Consider the following 22,693-nt stretch of genomic DNA (forward strand, 5'->3'; position numbering starts at 1 on the left):
TATTCCTTGCTTAATGCGATCATCTCTCATCATAATACTCACCTTCATGAATGAGTTCAAATGTGCGCAACTTGAGGCTCCATACATTAAAGTCTTGCATGCTTAATATTCTGTGATGCTTTTTGTCCTCATAAGTATAGAAGCTAATAACTGTATTCATCTTTTGAAACTTTGATCCAAATAAAGTCCATTTTGGGTTTATTCTCAGTCAAGGAGACAAGGCCCAAGCCAAGTTAAACTAACTGTGGGCAAACCAAAAGTGCTGTGGCTAGAATGCAAAATTGTCTCACACATTTTCCTATAATTATTTCCCTCTAGATTTGAACCTTTCATGGTGACAGATGGCAGAGCGTGGCGGAGAGACATTTGGTGATGAACACCTGGAGGACTGGGAATACCTGTGTTCAGGGGGCTTTGGACTGGTCTATAAGGCCACACACAAGGACTTGGGCATCGAAGTGGTCATTAAGCTGCTTGATGGTGATGATGGGTATGACAATTAAACGTATAAATAAAAGTGGGCTTTTTAGAGCATATATCTCCACCAGGCCAGGTTGACCTCCCATGGCTGTGTCAGTTGTAGGGTGCAGGCGTCAAGAAATGCGGGGAGGAAATAGATTGTACAACAGACGGTGCAACTGTTAACATTTGTAGCGCCCCCTATGGGTAGAAGTTCAAGTGGTTTGAAGGCGTACTCTATAGAGGCCCCTCAACATGGGATTCCAATTTGGGGACGATTGGATGTTGCGTTCATGACTTTCATGGCGTTTTTTGTAATAAATTTACGGCATTGTCACATGACTGACATGTTGGCAAGAAACAGTGACATTTATTCAATGTGTGGCGCCTCTTATGGGTGTAGTTGAAATAGCTTTTGGCTCTGTGTTGTTTAGATGCCCCTCAATGGGTCATTCAAAGTTGGGTCAAATTGGACGCTGTGTTCATGATTCATGGCATTTTGTTCAAAGCGGGCCCATCCTACAAACTTAAAACAACAACAACACTCGTAGCCAATTGGAATAGAATCTGACAAATCTAACTGATACATTTTGATCACATGACTACAGATTGAATGTGGATTTTTGTGAGGTTTGGACCAAATGTGTAGATTTGTAGAGGCAAAAAGATGTTCTGGCCTGGCGGAGATAAGCATTATGAAGGGAATTTGATCAGCAACTGAGAATTAGGTTGATTTACATTAATCACTTATAATCTTCAGTCCTCACATAATTGGGTTCTAATTGCTGTCTTTCTCCTCCTATAACTGACCCCATACAGCTCTGGGAAATTGTATGCTGCCCTGTGTCGAGAGGCTGAATACATGGTAGCTGCCGACCACCAGTATGTACCCAGGGTCTATGGGATGTACCAAGGCCGTCCCCCTGGCCTGGGCTCTAAAAAGAGACATGGTATAGTAATGGAGCTGATGGCGGGAGGCTCCCTGCTGTCCTTTCTGCAAACCCTGTCTAAACCTCCACCGTGGCCCCTGGCTTTCCGTCTGGCCCTCCAGGTGGCCCAGGCCATGGACTACCTCCACATTAAGAGAGACCTCGTGCATATGGACCTGAAACCAGCCAATATACTACTGGATGCCAACTTCAATGCCAAGGTACAGTATCCATGCATTTCACCTAGTATGGGGGGGGGGGGGTCAAACATTAGAAAAGCATGTCAAAGAGAACATAAAAAGATCAAGATATACATACACATGGTTATTCAACAGTCTGATGCTAGTCTGGTGGAAGCTGTTCATAAATCTGGTGGTCTTGCGCTGCTTAGATAAAAACATAAATGTCTAAAATACTCTTTTATACTTTTTCTTTCAATAGATAGCAGATTTTGGATTGTCTACGGTGTCCAACAGTGTTTTGTCGACCAACCGTGAAACACAAGGAGGCACCCTAGCCTACACCCCCCCTGAGGCTTTTGGAGATAAATACCGCCGTGTTCGCTCCTACGATGTTTACAGGTGAACTCTAGATGGAATGCTGTTGATACAGAGTCATCAAATACATTTTATTGTGTGAAAACCTTTTTCTAACGCTTTCCCCCTTTTTATAAAGCTACGGTATACTTCTCTGGACCATTCTTACTGGAGAGAGTCCCTATCCAGGTAAATTGTTCACTCACACACACACACACACACACGCACACGCACACGCACACGCACACGCACACGCACACACACAGACTCACACAAATATGTTTCCTTTACTTTAGAGGTGGACCATTCCTTTGTGGCCTTCAGGATTCAGAAGGGAGACAGACCCGCTCTTCACAAAATAGACGTTCAGAAGGCAGCTGGATTAGAAGACCTGGTCGACCTCATGAAGAGATGCTGGGACCCTGAGCCCAAAAATAGGCCTTCCTTTGGAGGTAAATCTACCGTTGTATTTCATATGGTTTATATTACTTATTTCAAGTTGTTAAATATGTATACAAAACATGGCAAAAATATAGAACTCAAAGAATATCAGTATATTCATAATTATCAATAATTAAACCTTATACTTCGGCAAACAACGAAAAGTCAAACTGAATAGTCAGTCATAATCTCAGACACAGCCTATTATTGCTTTTAGCGTTGTGCTTAGCTTCATGCTCTTCAATATGAACAGGGTGTTGATCCCCAGTAAAAACAATGAAACAGTAGAAATGTCTTCCTTGTTGAACTTTCACAAAAGCTTAATTTTGAACAGCATATGGGAGAAATGTATTATAGTGGCCAATCTGTATCTAAAATCTATTTACAGCTAATTCCAAATTATACTTTAGACATACAGTATTTGATACATATCATTTATGTAATAGATGTAAAATATAGACCATACATTGTACCTTAGTTTCATGTAATAAATGATGGTTATTGATCAAATTAGTTTTTGCTTTGAGCATTAAATGGTGGTTTTCATTTCAGAATGCGTTGAAGTGACCAGTCGTGTTTTTTCAACACATGAGGAGGGGATCGATGCTGCCGTCCGTGACATGATGCCTCCTCCTCCAGTTCCTCCTCCAGGGAGCAGAAACCGAGAGGACTTCTTAAAACGTGAGTCCATGTTGATCAGTGGTGTGTTCTAGAGAGTATACTATAATTATTCCCTCCTTCCCACACTCACGGCATGCGCGCATATATAATTCATTAATGTAAACATTTCTCTTTTCAAATAGCCAATGTTTATAGATTGGGTTCAGTGGTGTAAAGTACATTTACTCAAGTACTGTATACTTAAGTACAATTTTGAGGTACTTTTACTTTACTGGAGTATTTCCAATTGTCTATACTTTTACTTCTACTCCACTACATCTCAGAGGCAAATATTGTACTTTTACTCCGCTACAATTATTTGAAAACTTTAGTTACTAGTTACTTTGCTGATATAAATTATTATATTATAAAACATACATTAACCACTTTAGCCCTATTTTATACCTAGGCTATTTGAAAATAGCAGATCTACAAGCTCACAACGCATCGCATCGCGTACTTCTACATTGCAGTATTGATACTTTTACCTGAGTAAAACATTTGAGTACTTTTTCCACCACTGATTGGGTTGGAGTGCTCATGTGACTTAGTCGCTTGGTATGGGCTTGTTTTCATAGATCTGGTTGCTTACTTCTCTCGCACGATCTGGCAACACTGCCTGCAGGGGCCATAATATATGGCAGGGGCGGAACAAATGTATCACGTGATCTCTGGGTGTCCTCTTCCTGTTTGATCCTGGTGATCATTCACAGACTGCAGAACAGCGCCCTCTATCGTAAAACCACTGAAAACACACATGACGAGTTGTATGAAAATGTTTTAAATCATTTATTAGTTTTAATGTGTCATGAACACAATATGACACGCATCTTTGTCATATTGTAGATTTCTATGGCTATTAAAAATAGCAGATCTACAAGCTCATAGCGCGGCACCGAGTGCCGTGCTATGAGCTTGTAGATCTGCTATTTTAGAAAGATCGTGAAAATGTGTGCAAATCTTTGAATATATTTTTATTTTTAACTTTTTTAACTCAAATCTTTTCTTCTGTGGGATTCTACAAATGTTTTCTAAATACTAACAGGTTTTTTTGGGTTGAAAAAACGTATGTTGCTATAATATCAGTGGTTCTCACACTTTTTCATGTCAAGGACCCCCAAAATGATATGTATTTAGCCACGGACCCCCATCTGAAAATGTGTTGTTCCAGGGACCCCCCAGAAGCAAAGATTTGAGTAAAAGAATTATAAATATTGTTGATCTGCTATTTTACTTTTACTTTTACTTTTGGTGCTTTAAATACATTTTGATGCCAATACTTTTGTACTTTTACTCAAGTACATTTTGAATTCTGGACTTTTACTTGTAACAGAGTATTTCTATATTGCAGTATTGATACTTTTACTTAAGTAAAGAATTTGAGTACTTTTCCCACCACTGGAACCCTCTATAGTATATACTATAGCTGGTTCCTCTGCTCCTTCTCCCTCTCTACACCAAATCTCTTCGCTGAAAATAGCAGATCTACAAGCTCACGACGCGTCGCGTTGTTGACAGCTTGTAGATCAGCATTTTCATGATTTAAAAATAAATAAATAGCAGATCTACAAGCTCGCATTGCGGCACTCGGTGCCGCAATGCGAGCTTGTAGATCTGCTATTTTTGAATAGCCCAAAGAAATCTTCAATATGACACAGATGCGTTCCCCGGTCTTGAATGGGTTAATAAGTTGTGTATTTTATCACGTGTTTTTTCTCTCAGATTCCTCTCCTCTGTCATGGGACCCAAACACAGTGAATAAGAGCCTCATCCTGTCAGAAAACTACAGGAAGGCGACTTGGACAGGACAAGACCAACCGTATGCTGATCATCCACAGAGATTTACCCGTTACCCTAATGTGTTGAGTAGAGAGAGTCTGTCTGATCCTTGTTACTTTGAAGTTGAATGGAGTGGAGTGGGTGTTGATATAGCAGTCAGTTATAAACACATCAACAGAAAGGAGGCGGGGCTATCAGCCTTTTCACGGTCTGGCATGTCCTGGGCGTTATGGTGCAGTGGTTCTGTTGGTGCTGAACGCTACGGGTTCTATCACAACAACATTCGTACTGCAGTGTCAGTACCTCGTCTCTCCACAGGGAGGAACAGGGTCGGTGTTTTTGTAAACCAGACAGAAGGTTGTCTCTGTTTCTATCATTTAGACGGAGCCGACAAGATGTCGCTCATTCATAGAGAAACAACCTCCTTCTTCAGAGGACCTCTCTATGCAGGGATATTTGCTTATGAAGCTACTGCAGAAGTGTGTGAGATCTGGTAAACATGAGACGTAATGTATAACCTCTTAAACCCTCTATTCTATTAGCTGACCGGGGTTCCTCAGGGCTCTGCCCCTTTTTTCCTCTACACCAAAACTCTTTATATAGCTAGTTTATACATGAATACAAAACTCTCTCTCTCTCTCTCTTTCGCTCTCTCCCTCCTTTGTTCTGATTTAGTTTAAGTTTTTAATTGTAATGTATTGGTGGTCAGGGACGATAATCTTGGTGAATGAGACCCAGTGTGTTTTAATGTTTGCTCTATACTTATATTATGTTACAATTTAATACCTGATCAAATGTTTTATCTAAATCAATCTGTCTATAACCTACTGATCAGCTGATGTGAATTACTGATCAAATGATGATTCTTTGTGTTACTGTACTTCTGTGCTGTTTACTTTTTCTCTAATAAAGTATTTAAACAATCAATCAATCCCTTCTTGCATAAAGTTCATAATAATAACTTCATAATGGCATCTTTGCCATTATTTTATACTTTGTCTATTCAAAAATAGCAGATCTACAAGCTCATAGTGCGGCACCTTTTATCATTAACATTTTTGCAAAACCTTTGAATAATAATGTCATTTTTTTAAGAGAACATTTGTAACTCAAATCTTTGCTTCTGGAGGATTCCTTCTTCTAAATCCTGTGTTTCTATAATAATATAATATCAGTGGTTCTCAAACTTTTTTCATGTCAAGGACCCCCAAAATGATATGTATTTGGCCGCAGACCCCCATCTCAAAATATGTTGTTCCAGGGACCACCAGAAGCAAAGATTTGAGTTACAAATATTCATTTAAAAAAAATATATATCCAAAGATTTGCTCAAATGTTCACGTTTAAAAAAAAATAGCAGATCTGCAAGCTCAGTGCCGCGCTATGAGCTTGTAGATCTGCTATTTTTGAATATCCAGAGTATAAACTAATGGTTACAGTGGTTACACAGATGTGTTCCTGGTTTTAATGGGTTAATGTCTAAACTTGTGTGTAGGGTTACACCACAACATAAGTTAGAGCAGTGGTTCTCAACCTTTTCAGCCTGGGACCCCCAAAATAACCATATGTGAACTGGGGACCCCCCAAAATAACCATATATGAACTGGGGACCCCCAAAATAACCATATTTGAACTGGGGACCCCCCAAAATAACCATATGTGAACTGGGGCCCCCCCACGGTGGGGGGCTCCACCCTGACATGCACTTGGAATGTAAGAGTTGAGGCATTACATTTAGTTTGACTCGGTTCCACAGATCAATATTGGGAAAATAGCAGATCTACAAGCTCGCAACTCCTGGCGTTGCGAGACGTTGTGGGCTTGTAGATCGGCTCTTTCTTATTATTTGACAGATTGGCCATTGTTTTAACCGTTTTTTATAGTAGGCCTATAGTTTGTTGATTGCTTTTGATGCAGTACTGGTATTGTTCTTTTCTTTTTTCGAGTTATTAAAAAGGTCTCAAAAGTCCTTAAATTGTCATCTGGGGTCTGAGGACCCCCAAAAAATCATGTGTGTGTGTGTGTGTGTGTGTGGGGGGGGGGGGTTTAACTGTAATCTGTAGTAGAGATTACAGTTAAAACCCCAGAAGAACATTAAGGTGATGCTGCATCCATCAGTTCCTCCTCCTAATCTGTGATTTTCAGCTATAAGCAATCCATTATCTTATACTTTGGCTATTCAAAAATAGCAGATCTACAAGCTCGTCGCGCGGCACTCGGTGCCGCGCTACGAGCTTGTATGAGATTTTGTATCAGTGGTTCTAAAACTTTTCCATGTCAAGGACCTCCCAAAATGATATGTATTTGGCCGCGGACCCCCATATCTAAATATGTTGTTCCAGGGATAACCCCCTATAAAACATGTCTGGTCAGTTGGTCAGCAGGTTTCATGAATAAATGTAAATCAGGGGTGGAAAAAGTACTCAAATTCTTTACTTCAGTAAAAGTACAAAAGTATTGGCATCAAAATGTACTTAAAGTACCAAAAGTACTAAAATATTTGAAAATAGCAGATCTAAAAGCTCACAACGCGTCGCGATGCGACGCGTTGTGAGCTTGTAGAACTGCTATTTTCAAATAGCCGAGCTATAAAATAAAGCTAAAGTGGTTAATGTATGTTTCATAATATCATAATTTATATCTGAAAAGTAACTAGTAACTATAGTTTTCAAATAATTGTAGTGGAGTAAAAGTACAATATTTGCCTCCGAGATAGTGGAGTAGAAGTAAAAGTATTGGCAATCGGAAATACTCCAGTAAAGTACAAATACCTCAAAATTGTACTTAAGTTAAGTACAGTACTTTAGTAAATGTACTTAGTTACTTTCCACCACTGATGTAAATAGACAATATTTTGGACCAATAATACATGTCCATATTATATATTCTGCTGGACTAATAATATGACCACATGTATATTAATGTTACATCATGTCCATATTATATATTCTGCTAGACTAATATATAATATGACCACATGTATATTAATGTTACATCATGTCCATATTATATATTCTGCTAGACTAATATATAATATGACCACATGTATATTAATGTTACATCATGTCCATATTATATATTCTGCTAGACTAATATATAATATGACCACATGTATATTAATGTTACATCATGTCCATATTATTATTCCTTTCCCACAGCACAGGGAAATTGCTACATTACTTAAACCTATTATTATTATGTCAGACCTGCGGCTTTTGTTCTGAAATGTATAAATGTGAATATAATTAATATAGAGTGGGTTTTTGTTTTTGTCTTTATTTAACTTAAAACAAATATATTATTGTGAGATTAAATGATACAATGTTATAACACTTCAAAACAAAACAAACAAATTATCCATAATTCACTAAATAATCACCATTAAGCCTCTTCAAACTTATTTAATTAAACGTTTGTATTCATGGGGGGGGGGGGGGGGGGGTTCCTTGAAACGGTTGCGGGAGGGGGACTTAAAACAGTAGCTAGTTCGACCCTGCCCATAATGGGAGGGGTTGATGGTTTAACTCCGCCCACCTTTCTCTCTCTCTCTCCCTCCCTCCCTCCCCCCCCCCTCTCTCTCTCTCTCTCCCTCCCTCCCTCCCCCCTCTCTCTCTCTCTCCCTCCCTCCCTCCCCCTCTCTCCCCCTCTCTCTTAGTGGCAGCGGTGGCCTAGTGGTTAGAGGGGCGGCCTTGATACCGGAAGGTCCCTAGTTCGATTCCCCAATTCATCACATCAATCATGAATCACCGCTGAATAGCCCTTGAGCAAGGCTTCCATGCAGGGCCTGGCTGTAAATAAGTGTTAACTTAGTCCAACACCCTGGGTAAACAACAAACTTTGCTCTCTCTCTCTCTCTCTCTCTCTCTCTCTCTCTCTCTCTCTCTCTCTCTCTCTCCTCCCCCTTCTCTCTCGCTCTCTCTCTCTCTCTCTCTCTCTCTCTCTCTCTATCTTTACTCGAGTAAAAGTACAAACGTATTGGCATCAAAATGTACTTAAATTACCAAAAGTAAAGTAAACATGCAGAATGTCCCATTTCACAAGTTTTCAAATGTATAAAATGTATACAAAATAGCAGATCTACAAGCTAATGTATGTTTTGTAATAATAATCAAAATCCACAAAGTAACTAGTATATAAAGTTTTCAAATCATTGTAATGGAATAAAAGTACAATATTTGCCTCTGAGAAGTGAAAAGTATTGAAAATTGCAAATACTCCACTAAAGTAAGAAAATACCTCAATATTGTACTCAAGTACAGTACTTGAGTAAATGTACTTAGTTACTTTACACCACAGCAGCTGTTTCTTTTATTGCACAATTTGAGGAAGAGCCCCGCCCACCGGAAACACATGGGCGGTGACGTCATATCTCTTACAACAACACAAACAAGTCAAACACAGATCTGATGCCTTTGTTCTCTCTGGTCTGTTTACTCTGTGAAACCTTGGATAGAGCTACAAGTATTAACCTGCATGGTAAGTCCTTTAGATCTCTAGTCATTTCTATCTGCATGTTGTGTGTAGATCTAAGCTTTTTGTTTAGCGTCGCTTTAAGCAGGCTTTATCCGCAGGACCCGTGGGAAGCCTGGTTCCTATTGTCAATCAACACGTGTGATCCGCTTTAGAGCCCGCCTACTGTATCCGGTCATTCCGCACCGCACACATACATTAGAGAAACGTTTCCGTATCTGGTTTCAGACGCAGACCGGATCAGCCACTTGCAAAGCAACTTGATCCCAGTCTGAGCTTCTGTATGTAGCATTAGCTAAAAAGCTAGGTTGGTTCTCGATAAGACTGGGGGGGGGGGGGTCAGTTTGGCTTTAGGGTTGCACATCCGGCGCAGAACGGATATGTAATGTGTCTATGTATTGTGTGCGTGGAAATGACCGGATACAGTAGGCGGGCTGTAGACCGGATGTGGTAAATAGGCGAGGTTTAGGCAACGCTGACTAACGTCACACGTTAAAAACAAAGGAACGTGTCGTTTTTGGTCGAAAACAACCAATGGTGTAAAGTAACTAAGTACATTTACTCAAGTACTGTACTTCAGTACAATTTTGAGGTATTTTGTTTTACTTTACTGGAGTATTTCCAATTTCCAGTACTTTTACTTTAGACTTATACTCCACTACATCTCATAGGCAAATATTGTACTTTTACTCCACTACTATTATTTGAAAACTTTAGTTACTTTGTAGATTTAGATTATTATTACAAAACATACATTAACCACTTCAGCCCTATAGGATTTTGGCTATTTGAAAATAGCCAATCTACAAGCTCACAATGCGAGGCATTGTGAGCTTGTAGATCTGCTATTTTCATACATTTTAATACATTTGAACTCTTGTGAAATGGGACATTCTGCATAACGAGTACTTTTACTTTCGGTACTTTAAGTACATTGATGCCAATATCTGTACTTTTTACTCAAGTAAATTTTGAATTCCGGACTTTTTACTAGTCGTAGCAGAGTATTTCTACATTGCAGTATTGATACTTTTACTTAAGTAAAACATTTGAGTACCTTTCCCACTGCCCACAGGTACCTGTGAAGGTCCGTCTACCTTAGTTAGATCTGACAACAGTCCCAGACATGGCTCAGCAGAGAGGAGTCAACAGTCTGCAGTTCAACCAGGACCAGAGTAAGATATGGAAGACATGTTATAAACAGTGGTGTAAAGTAACTAAGTACATTTACTCAAGTACTGTACTTAAGTAAACATGTTGAGGTATTTTTTTTTTTACTTAACTTGAGTATATCCTAGCCTCGTGTGGCCAGACAATATCACACGACACACTGCTAAGTGCGATGCAATTTTGCAAAGGCAGATTCGTCTGGAACCAGGCTAAGTATATCCAGTTTTCTGTACTTTTACTTCTACTCCACTAATTAATGGTCTAGCTCATACATGGGCAACTGGCGGCCCGGGGGCCACATGCGGCCCCCACCTTCACTTAATGGGCCCCACAGGTTAATATCAGAATACTGATATATTATTGATTTCAGCTGTTATGATTCCAAACATGACCCGCTTTAATTACTTCAGTCTATATTAGTAGCCTAATGACTAGTATTACAATTCTTAATTCTATTGTCTTTTTTATGTCCAATGTATTTGTATTTAAGTTCATAAAGTTAACATAAGTATAACTAAATGCATTTGAAATTAAAATGTAACTTTTCAGGATTCCAATTCAAAAGTAGCAAAAGTAGCAGATCTACAAGCTCAAAACACGTCGCTTTTGAGCTTGTAGATCGGCTACTTTTGTGTGACATAGAATGGCGAAAAAGTTAAAATACGGAGACACTGTATATACAATGTGTTCCTCTGGAGTGAGTGTGTAAATATAGTGGCCCTCTACATCATCAAAGTTGCATCACTCCTGGTCTAGCTCCTAGCTATTTGTGTGATATGGTAGACCCCTAAGTGTGATATGGTAGACCCCTAAGTGTGATATGGTAGACCCCTAAGTGTGATATGGTAGACCCCTAAGTGTGATATGGTAGACCCCTAAGTGTGATATGGTAGACCCCTAAGTGTGATATGGTAGACCCCTAAGTGTGATATGGTAGACCCCTAAGTGTGATATGGTAGACCCCTAAGTGTGATATGGTAGACCCCTAAGTGTGATATGGTTGACCCCTAAGTGTGATATGGTAGACCCCTAAGTGTGATATGGTAGACTCCTAAGTGTGATATGGTAGACCCCTAAGTGTGATATGGTAGACCCCTAAGTGTGATATGGTAGACCCCTAAGTGTGATATGGTAGACTCCTAAGTGTGATATGGTAGACCCCTAAGTGTGATATGGTAGACCCCTAAGTGCCAGTGCGCACCCTCAGATCATCTAGTCAGGGTCTACTGGAGACTCATAAGGCTAGTTTGGTGACTAAAGGAGATCGGGCCCTTTGCTATAAAGGCCCCCAGGCTCTGGAACAGCCTACCAGAGGAACTCAGGTTAATTAAAAGACCTGGAACGCATCTGTGTCATTTTTTAGATTTGAGCAAAAAAAAAGTATTATTAGAACCATAAACATGACCCTGGTGTGTTTTTTGTGTTTTATCTGTATTTTTAGATTTGTATCCATATCCTCAGACTCTATGAGTCATTTGACTCATAGTCTCTTCATCTCACCTTATTTCCTGACTACATGACTGCAGGTGACTACAGGTGTAGTTCAATCAGCGGCAGTGCCCCAAAGCATTATGGTCATTGTAGTAATGCAGCAGTCCGGTCAAAGCCCAGTCAAACACACAGACTTCTATATTTTTCTGGCCATAGGGTGCAAATTTCAAATTTTGCTACTGTTATCTACTACAAATATTATTAACATTGAGTGACTGTAAGTTCTTCCAGGGGTGAAATGCTCCTTTAACACATTGCGTGCCAGTGGCGTAGATCTACGCGAAGTGGTCTTTTTTTTTTCTTTCTCTCGCAGTGACACATTTCATGGTAGCACACCAGAAACGGAAATAGAATGTCAATCGAAGATTTTCGTTCCCATCCGCCGCCGCTCTAAAGCTTCCGCTAATCCGCCATTATCTCGGTGTTGTTTTTCTCCGCGCTGAACGCTGTTTAATAGAAACGGCCACTACTGCAAAATGGAATGTCGCCGATTGAAAATTTCTTCTCTGGGCCACTCACACAGCTACCCTGTGTGTCTACAAACAGTTTAACGCGCGATCATATTTAGCGAGGTCTGTGGCGACGTGAAAAAAACAACAATAAATGGCTGGCAGTGGTGAGTACATTATGATATTAAACTCTGGCGTGGAATGTGTTAAAGGGTTAACTCTGTGTCCATCCTGCAGGCTGTTTCTGTTGTGCCATGGAGACCGGGGTCAGGATCTACAACGTAGAGCCTCTGATGGAGAAGGGTCACCTGGGTGAGCTCAAGTACTTTTATCAACCTTTTTACCCCATTTTAAATACCCTTGATGAATTGAACACACAGGACCGCAATGGACCCTCAGGGGCTTTTGTGTGTGTGTGTGTGTGTGTGTGTGTGTGTGTGTGTGTGTGTGTTATCCTCTTAGCATAAACAACTGTACAGCCTCGTATACAGTGGTGGAAAAAGTACTCAAATGTTTTACTTAAGTAAAAGTATCAATACTGCAATGTGGAGGTACTCCGTTACAAGTAAAAGTACCGAATTAAAAATTTACTTGAGTAAAAAAAGTACAAAAGTATTGGTATCAAAATGTACTTAAAGTATCAAAAGTAAAAGTACTACAATGTTTGAAAATAGCCGATCTACAAGCTCACAACGTTGTGAGCTTGTAGATCTGCTATTTTCAAATAGCCTAGGTATAAAATAGGACTAAAGTGGTTAATGTATGTTTTATAATGTAATCATTTATATCTGCAAAGTAACTAGCAACTAAAGTTTACTAATAATTGTTGTGGAGTAAAAGTACAATATTTGCCTCTGAGATGTAGCGGAGTAAAAGTATTGGAAATTGGAAATACTCAAGTCAAGTACAAATACCTCAAAATTGCACTTAAGTACAGTACTTAAGTAGATGTATGCAGTTACTTTCCACCACTGCTCGTACACACACAGTTAAAACACGTGACGCATGCTTCATGGGAAGGTGAAGCCGTTGGAAGTCACATGGTTTTGAAGCTCTGACTTGTCACATGACTTCATGGAGTCCTCCTCCCCATAGACATATAAAGGTAGACGCCTCATTCGGCTCTGAAGCGTGTGTATCTCGTGCGCGCTTCCTGCTTCCGCAGGGCTGCCGTGTGCGTCACAGACGCGGAAGTTCGGTAGGCCAATCAGAGGCAGGTGGGGGCGGGTCATTTTGTAACCCAGCTTTTAACCCTTTAAGAGGCAGCAGCTGTGCGCAGCATCTAGTTAGTTGGAACTTGGCAAACTCCACACTCTATTTGTGAAATTCAAATAAGAGACATGGTCCTTTTTCATATCAAGGTCCATTATTTATTCAGCATTTGAGTCACGGAACACCGTTTGATAAGCTTTAGCCTCTCACACCCAAAACGTAGAATATGTTATCGTTCGATAAGGTGTTGTCAAAATAACAATTGTTTACGTTCTCTAATTGTGTACCTGTATAGTAAGTAATGCAGATGTTTAACAATTTGACTCTTGACAGTGTGAAATGTTATACTCAAGATTTAAAGATCTATAAGGGTCCATTTGGTTATCAACTCTCCATCATTTAGCTGGGTACCACCTGGAACCCCCTCAAGGACCACTGGTGGTTCCCGGACCACTGGTTGAGAACCATTGCACTGACAAGTCCCGGAAAAGACGCACTGTGATTGGCCAGTAGTCAACGCACTGTGAGCGCTGTGATTGGCCAGTAGTCACTTTGAGTGACAGGTTCCCTGCGGAAGACGGAAGAGCCGCCGTGTATTGCGATACAAGTCGCCCCAATGAACTGCAGAGGCCAATGAGGTATCTAGGTTTCTAATATCTATGCTCCTCCCCCTGCGTCAAGTCAGCGCATCAAAACCATGTGACTTCCATAGGGAATGCATTGAAACGGCTTCACCCCTCCCCCCCCCCCATGAGGCATGCGTGATTCATGCGTGATTGTGTTGATTTTGTCAGCAAATTTTGATGTAGTTTTAGTCATATAGTCTTTTGAATAAAATTCCATTTAGTTTTAGTAATTTTTCAGTCATCTGAAAAGTTACATTTTTTGTCTAGTTTTAGTCGACTAAATATCATAAGATTTTAGTCGACTAAAACTACAGTTGATTTAGTCGACTATAATGTATGTTGGCGGTGCCTTGATGGCGTCATAATGGATGATTTTACACTTGGTTGCACGCTGAAAATAGCAGATCTACAAGCTCACAACCCGCCGCGCTGCGACGCGTTGTGAGCTTGTAGATCTGCTATTTTCAGAGCACACGCAGCACCCGAGCGCAACCAAGCATAAAATGACTTGTCTTTTAGTTCTACTGGAGATCTTCTCCACTAACATTTTAGTCTAGTTTTTATGTGTTGTCAATATATTTAGTCTTAGTTTTAGTCATCGTGGCTTAGTTTTTATTTAGTCTTTATTTAGTTTTTATTTAGTCTTTATTTAGTTTTTATTTAGTCTTTATTTAGTTTTTATTTAGTTTGTATTTAGTTTGTATTTAGTTTTTATTTAGTCTTTATTTAGTTTTTATTTAGTTTTTATTTAGTTTTTATTTAGTTTTTATTTAGTCTTTATTTAGTTTTTATTTAGTCTTTTTTAGTCTATATGGGGGAAAATTCTTCTGTTTTTGCATTATTATTATTATTGCACAAAAAAAATGAAGTAAAAAAAAGTGTTTTAAACGCCTTAACCATTGGTTCTCAAAGTGTTGTCCGGGGACCCCCAGGGGTCCTTGAGGGAGTTACAGGGGGTCCCCAGCTAAATGATGGATAGTTAGGAACCAAATGGACCCTTATGGGTCTGTAGCTCTGAGAGCGTACAAATGGAACCAAATGGACCCTTACGGGTCTGTAACTCTGAGAGTGTACAAATGGAACCAAATGGACCCTTACAGGTCTGTAACTCTGAGAGTGTACACATGGAACCAAATGGACCCTAACGGGTCTGTATAACTCTGATAGTGTACAAATGGAACCAAATGGACCCTTACGGGTCTGTAACTCTGAGAGTGTACAAATGGAACCAAATGGACCCTTACGGGTCTGTAACTCTGAGAGTGTACAAATGGAACCAAATGGACCCTTACGGGTCTGTAACTCGGAGAGGGTGCAAATGGAACCAAATGGACCCTTACGGGTCTGTAACTCTGAGAGTGTACAAATGGAACCAAATGGACCCGTCAGGGTCCATTTGGTTCCATTTGTACATTCTCATTGATTTTAGGATATAAATTGGGGTCCCAGAGATAGAATATCAATGGGGGTCCGTAGCCCTAATGCATGTCAAACTGGGGGTCCTTGAAATTAAAATGGTTGAGAATCACCGCTAGAGCTGTAACAATCTTCTCTTATGGGGGTCCCTGAGGCATATCTTTTCAAATGGGGGTCTGCGGGCTAATAAGTGTACATTTGGGGGTCCTTGACATGAAGAAGTTTGAGAACCACTGGCCTAAACGATGCATATCGTCACGAAAACGTATCAGGATATATCGCGGGATGATATATGGGCACACCCCCCTACATTCTACAATTCAACAATACAACATATAAAACACACAGAAACATCAAGATAAGACCTAACATTAAAAACATTCACATATTGAGGAAGAGAGATCAAATGGTCCTTATGAAATTGGTGTTAATTTTTAACTGTTAAAGTTTTCAATCAGTGAATCAATCAAACCCCCAGTTTGATATGCATTAGACCATTGGTTCTCAAAGTGGGGTCCGGGGACCCCAGTGGTCCTTCGGGGGGGGGGGGGGGGTGTAGCAGATCTACAAGCTCATAGCACGGCACCGAGTGCCGTGCTATGAGCTTGTACCTCAAAATTTTACTTAAGATGTTCTTAAGTACAGTACTTGAGTAAATGTAAAAAAAACAGAAAAGACCTGTTTTCATTCCAGCTATAAAAAAATCACAATGTAATTACATTACATTACATTACATTACATTACATTACATTACATTACATACACATTCACACCCATAAAGGTCAATGTTTGGTTCTGAACTTTTACTAATCGGATCATGTGTCCATCATTTAGCAGAGTTACACATGGATTAAATTAACACTGTGTGTGTGTGTGTGTGTGTGTGTGTGTGTGTGTGTGTGTGTGTGTGTGTGTGTGTGTGTGTGTGTGTGTGTGTGTGTGTGTGTGTGTGTGTGTGTGTGTGTGTGTGTGTGTGTGTGTGTGTGTGTGTGTGTGTGTGTGTGTGTGTGTGTGTGTGTGTGTGTAGATCATGAACAGGTGGGCAGTGTAGCTCTGTGCTCCATGCTGCATCGCTCCAACCTCCTGGCTGTGGTAGGGGGAGGAGTCAACCCCAAATTCTCTGACATTTCTAGTGAGTCTCTTTTTATTCACCTGGAATCCTTCTTCCTGTTTCCTATTTCCTGTTTCCTTACTCCTACTTTTCTTTCTATTTTAGGATAATAATTGAGTCCCAACTCCTTGTAACTGTACATTAAAGGGATAGTTCAAAAAACATTTTTTCTCCCTATTTATTAGTCACCCCATGGAGACTTTAATTCATAGATATGTTCTAGTTTTTTGTCTCATTCCTAAGACAATAATTTGATGACCAGCGGTTCCGGTAGGACAGTGGTTCTCAAACTTCTTCTTGTCAAGGACCCTGAAATTGACATGTATTTGGCCGCGGACCCCCATCTGACAATAGGTTGTGCCAGGGACCCCCCAGAAGCAAAGATTTGAGTTAAAAATGTTCTCCTTAAAAAAGAGGAAGATTTGCACACATTTTCAAGATTTTTCAGAAAATAGCAGATCTACAAGCTCATAGCTCATATGAGCTTGTAGATCTGCTATTTTTGAAAAGCCACAGTATAAAACATGGTTAAAGTGGTTAAAATGATTCTGATGCTATATTAACTAATTTTGCTGGGGACCCCCTGGAACCCCCTCAAGGACCCCTGGTGAACTGTCCCTTTAACCTTTGCATATGGTTGCTGTCAGGGCAGAAAACTCTCATCTCCATATTTTAACTCTTTGTGTTTTTTTTATTCCTGTAAATGAACATCCTTCTTCATCACCTACAGCCTCACACAAAAGCATCGACAGTACAAGCTCCAATGAGCTGCTTTCCGGGATTAAAAAAATAGCAGATCTACAAGCTCATAGCACAAGCTCTACAAGCTCATTTTTAACTTTGCTTCTGGAGGGGGGGGGGGGGTCCCTGGAACAACATATTTTGAGATGGGGGTCCGCGGGCAAAATGCATATAAAAACGTTTTCTAAATCCTAACAGTATGTTTCTATATCAGTGGTGCTCCAACTTGTTCATGTGAAGGACACCCAAAAGGATATGTATTTGGCCACGGGACCCCCATCTCAAAATATGTTGTTCCAGAGACCCCCCAGAAGCACAGATCGCAGTTAAAAATGTTCGCTTCAAAACATGTATTTATATATATATATATATATATATATATATTCAAAGATTTGCACACATTTTCCATGATTCTTCAAAGAAATAGTAGATCTACAAGCTCATAGCACGGCACTGTAAGCTGTAAGCTGATTGTATGACGTTCTGCATAGTAGTGTATATCTGTCTGTGTTCTTAACACATTGCGTGCCAATCGCGTAGTTCTACGCAAACCTAAATAACAGCGCAGCGTGCCAGGCGCGTAGTTCTACGCGAAGTGGTCTTTTTTTTTCTCTCAGTGACACATTTCATTGTAGGCCTCCCTCACAGTGACACATTTCATTGTAGGCCTCCCTCTCAGTGACACATTTCATTGTAGGCCTCTCTCACAGTGACACATTTCATTGTAGGCCTCCCTCACAGTGACACATTTCATGGTAGCACACCGGAAACGGAAATGAATGTCAATCGAAGATTTTCGTTCCCATCCGCCGCCGCTCTAAAGCTTCCCCTAATCCGCCATTATCTCCGGTGTTGTTTTTCTCCGCGCTGAACGCTGTTTAATAGAAACTGCGACGACTGGGCCACTCACACAGCTACCCTGTGTGTCTACAAACAGTTGAACGCGCGATCTTAAGGTATTTAGCGAGGTCTGTGGCGAGGTGAAAAAAACAACAATAAATCGCTGGCACTGGTGAGTACATTATGATATTAAACTCTGGCGTGGAATGTGTTTCATAACATTCAGTTTTACAACACATTAAAAGTCTTTGTCATGGTCCTTCAAACGTGTATAAAAAGGTTTAATTGAACATTTCGCAGAAAATTTGCTGTTGAGGGATTATGCCTGTCAATCATCGCCTCTGCTCCGCCCCCCCCCCCCCTCCCCCCCAAAGGAAAGGATAGGGGAGGGGAGGGGCGAGGAGGAGAGTGGGTGGGATTAATGGCCTATGACTTCACTCTCCAAGGGCCAAGCTCAGATTACTTATTATTCAGAAAACCCCAGACCACAGAAAATCCACTGAATGTTCAACGTTCAGGTTTTTTGGGTGTAATTGAGGTCATAAAACCCCCCCCCAAAAAAAAAAACTAGAAAAAGTGAAAATGAATGTCATAGAACCTTTAAATGTCATCATGATGTGAGTGAGTGGGATCTCATTTGAAACAAGCCAGTTTAGAGGACCGTTTATGTTAGCACATTGGGTGCCTGGATTTTTTAATAACAACTTACCGTGGGTGCCAGCATTCTCCCCATTGACTGCGCTTTGCTGTTTAAAGCTCTAGACTCCACGACGAGCAAATCCACGTAAAAAAAAAGCATCCATTCATGTAGCGCGATGACCCTGGCTACATCCTGGAACGATAACATTTCACTCGCGAGTTACAACGGGGGGGGGGATCGCGCATCGCGCATGACCGGTTTTCCCCACCGGAAACAGATTCGGAGATACAGACGTTTTAGAGAAGGAAATAGACAGGAAGCGGATGGGGAGCCATGTTTTTTTTTCCCGGTGATCCATCTGGCCTATCCTTCTCAGGATCACAATGGGTACTCCCAGAGCTGCTCTAGCCCCTCCCGTGTGGAAAAAAACTAAAACGGTTTTGGCACTCCGGGTAACTTTTTGCACCTTTTGCAAAACCGTATATATATACGGTTTTGGCACCCCATGTGTTAACTGTACTTCCATGTACTGTTTCCATGTCTTTCTAAATAAAGTACTTCAATCAATCAATCAATCAATCAATCACTCAATCACTCGGTGCCGTGCTATGAGCTTGTAGATCTGCTAATTTTAATAACCATAATAAATGTTAAAATGACACGGATGCGTTCCTGGACACATGCATGAAACGTGTCCCAAAATGACACATAGACAACGGGGTGGACCCAATGGGTGGACCCGGGGAGGTGAACCGGTGCTCTCCTGTCCTTCTCATGGTGCTCTGCTGTCCTTCTCATGGTGCTCTCCTGTCCTTCTCATGGTGCTCTCCTGTCCTTCTCATGGTGCTCTGCTGTCCTTCTCATGGTGCTCTGCTGTCCTTCTCATGGTGCTCTGCTGTCCTTCTCATGGTGCTCTCCTGTCCTTCTCATGGTGCTCTGCTGTCCTTCTCATGGTGCTCTGCTGTCCTTCTCATGGTGCTCTGCTGTCCTTCTCATGGTGCTCTGCTGTCCTTCTCATGGTGCTCTGCTGCGTTTCCTTTCAGTGCTGATCTGGGACGACGCTCGAGAGGCGCGGGACCCCAAGGACAAGCTGGTGCTGGAGTTCACCTTCACCAAGTCTGTCCTGGCCGTCCGCATGAGGCACGACAAGTAAGTGATCGTCTGTCTTTATTTATTTATAAGGCCTTGTGTGGAAAGCTTCCTTTGTACCTATCCTCGCTTCTTAACCCAAAGGTTACTGGTCATTCAACACGTTCACAAACACACATTAGATATACTAGTCCTCGTAAGAGCAGTGAACAAGGAAAGACTGCCTTCAGGTATTATGCTCCACACAAATGGAACAAACTTCAGGACTCTCTGAAACTGGTGCGATTGGTCTCAATAGAGACATTCAGGGTGCTTCTTGAGGACACACTACATAGTGACTGCACCTGTTTCATGTAACTCTGTTTATTTGCATCTGTGACACTGTAATGTGATTCAAATGTTTGTTATTGTTTTTCATTATGTATTGTATTGTATTTATATGCTGTGATCAGGGCGTCCTTGAAAAAGAGAGCTTGCTCTCAACGGGCTTCCCTGAATAAATAAAGGAAAAAGAAAAGATCTGAATACCTACAGTGATTTATGGCAGCACAGGGCTTCAACGTTTTGCAGGCCAAGGACCCCTTACCTTAGAGAGAGATGAAGCCCCCCCCCCCCCCCCCCACTACATTGTATACGATCGTGTTGCAGATTGGGATATTTCACTTTCAAATAAAATAAACCCTTTTTATTTTTATTAAAAAAGTCATGGCCGGGATTTTTCCATGACTTTTTTCATTTATTGTTTATATATATTATTTTATGTTTATTTTATTTGAAAGTGAAATATCCATTTAAACGTATTCATAGATTTCATAGATGGCTTCATTGACTAAGTATCATAAGTGCCACAAACTATCACAAATTGTTATTATTTTTGTTTTGTTTATTTCCGACATTTAACCACCCTCAATACTTATAGTAAACTTGACCTTCTTTGGCGCTGTACTTGACCTGCTTGACCAAGCTCATAGCGCGGCACCGAGTGCCGCGCTATGAGCTTGTAGATCTGCTATTTTTTTTTAAATCGTGTTTTTTTTTTTTTGCAAATCTTTGAATATATATCTATAAAGCAATTGTTTTTTACTCAAATCTTTGCTTCTGGGGGTCCCTGGAATTCTTTTTTTTTTAGATGGGGGTCCGCAGCCAAATACATATCGTTGTGGGGCTCCTTGACACTGACATTAATATTATAGCAACATAAGTGTTTCAGAAAACTGTTTTAAACTGATTTAGAAGACATTTGTAGAATCCCCAGAAGCAATAACATTTTAGCTAGAAATGCTCGCTTTAAATATATATATATTCAAAGATTTGCACAACATTTTTCAAAAATAGCAGATCTACAAGCTCATAGCGCGGCACTCGGTGCCGCGCTATGAGCTTGTATATCTGCTATTTTTGAATAGCCCAACGAAATCTAAAAATGACACACAGATGCGTTCTCAGGTCTTAAAGAGTTAAAGACCCCTGCTTTCTGGTTTAAGGTACAGGCATAGAACACATAATGAAAGAGAAAAAGTAGCAGGTAAACAGGACTGAGTGCCTGGTCCCACACTAATGGCTCTGATGTAAATATTTTGTAGATCTATAAATCACCAATGTTTAGTCAGACCATGCAGCTGTCATCAGCGCTGCATGTACAACAGGACATCTGTCCATCACATGGTTGAATTTATTACACCGTTGAAATGATCGGGTTCCTGACAAATATCTGGTTCTGGGACTTTATCCTAAAGCAGTGCTTCCCCAAAATAATCATAATTATAATCATATTTGAACTGGGGATCCCCCAAAATAATCATATATTAACTGGTGACCCCCCAAAATAATCATATTTGAACCCATCCTGACAAGCACTTGGAATATAGGAGTTGAGGAATTTAATTTTCTTTGATTCCACAGATAAATATTGTAAAAATAGCCTTTTATATAATTTCAACCGAAGATAATGTGTGATTTCAAAGTTTGTACATCTTCACTGTTATTCTAGTGTAGAAAATAACAACAACCTTTACTGTTTATAATGGACCTCCTTGATTCTGAGTCAACCTGATAGAAAGTTTGAAAAATGTTCTTTTCTGAGGTGGAGTGTGATAAGTCAAAGTTTATACAGTGATACAGCCATAGGAAAGTAACATTTTCTGCAACATATCTTTTCTTTCTTTTACATATTTTCCAGGATCGTCATCGTTTTGAAGAACAGGATCTACGTGTACAGTTTCCCTGACAACCCCGCCAAACTGTTTGAGTTTGACACGAGAGACAACCCCAAAGGTAGAGAAGAACCTGTTCTCGTTCTCATCCATGTACCTTTTACATTGTTTTCACAAAAGTAAATAGCAGATCTACAAGCTCAAAATGACATGTACTTTCTGTTCATAATGTTCCAACGTTCAACAACAGAAACACAATGAAATCGTTGATCGCAATTATTCTAGCGACAATTAATGGTCAAGTAAAATGACATAATGGTGACAGGCCTATAGAGCACAGAAGTCCTGACGTCACTAGGGCTGGGACTCCATAAAAAGAAATCATCTAATTAATTAGAGGCTTTGTAATTAATTCATCGAAATTAATCACATGTTTAATCGCAATTTGGTATATGAGTGAATCATTGAGTGCATCAATCAA

The 22,693-nt window shown here is 40.3% G+C and overlaps 2 protein-coding genes across 2 annotated transcripts in view; both read left to right on the forward strand.

Moving 5' to 3' along the window:
- Window positions 1-322: 322 nt before the first annotated feature.
- On the forward strand, window positions 323-5,376 carry LOC308077691 (receptor-interacting serine/threonine-protein kinase 3-like). Its single transcript, XM_080418550.1, has 7 exons — window positions 323-490; window positions 1,279-1,609; window positions 1,830-1,969; window positions 2,064-2,113; window positions 2,221-2,376; window positions 2,918-3,046; window positions 4,748-5,376. The coding sequence occupies exons 1-7, from the start codon at window positions 342-344 to the stop codon at window positions 5,299-5,301; spliced, it is 1,509 nt and encodes a 502-aa protein (XP_080274676.1). The 5' UTR covers window positions 323-341; the 3' UTR covers window positions 5,302-5,376.
- A 3,770-nt stretch (window positions 5,377-9,146) lies between these two features.
- Window positions 9,147-22,693, forward strand: part of wdr45 (WD repeat domain 45) — a 31,140-nt gene continuing 17,593 nt past the window's right edge. Inside the window, exons 1-6 of the mRNA XM_080418669.1 lie at window positions 9,147-9,280; window positions 10,350-10,449; window positions 12,622-12,696; window positions 16,666-16,770; window positions 20,014-20,119; window positions 22,239-22,333. Of these exons, the coding sequence (XP_080274795.1) occupies window positions 10,401-10,449; window positions 12,622-12,696; window positions 16,666-16,770; window positions 20,014-20,119; window positions 22,239-22,333 (430 nt within the window). The 5' untranslated portion in view covers window positions 9,147-9,280; window positions 10,350-10,400. The remainder of the gene's footprint in view (window positions 9,281-10,349; window positions 10,450-12,621; window positions 12,697-16,665; window positions 16,771-20,013; window positions 20,120-22,238; window positions 22,334-22,693) is intronic.

The sequence above is a fragment of the Gymnoscopelus braueri genome (assembly GCF_963280865.1).
Source record: "Gymnoscopelus braueri genome assembly, chromosome: 22".
Taxonomy (NCBI): domain Eukaryota; kingdom Metazoa; phylum Chordata; class Actinopteri; order Myctophiformes; family Myctophidae; genus Gymnoscopelus; species Gymnoscopelus braueri.

What these genes read in the sequence shown, in the direction of transcription:
- LOC308077691 (XM_080418550.1), top strand. Translation starts at nt 342, where the DNA reads ATGGCAGAGCGTGGCGGAGAGACATTTGGTGATGAACACCTGGAGGAC. An exon ending in CTGCTTGATGGTGATGATGG is followed by an intron (nt 491 to 1,278) that starts GTATGACAATTA and finishes GACCCCATACAG; the next exon opens with CTCTGGGAAATTGTATGCTG. An exon ending in CCGAGAGGACTTCTTAAAAC is followed by an intron (nt 3,047 to 4,747) that starts GTGAGTCCATGT and finishes TTTTTCTCTCAG; the next exon opens with ATTCCTCTCCTCTGTCATGG.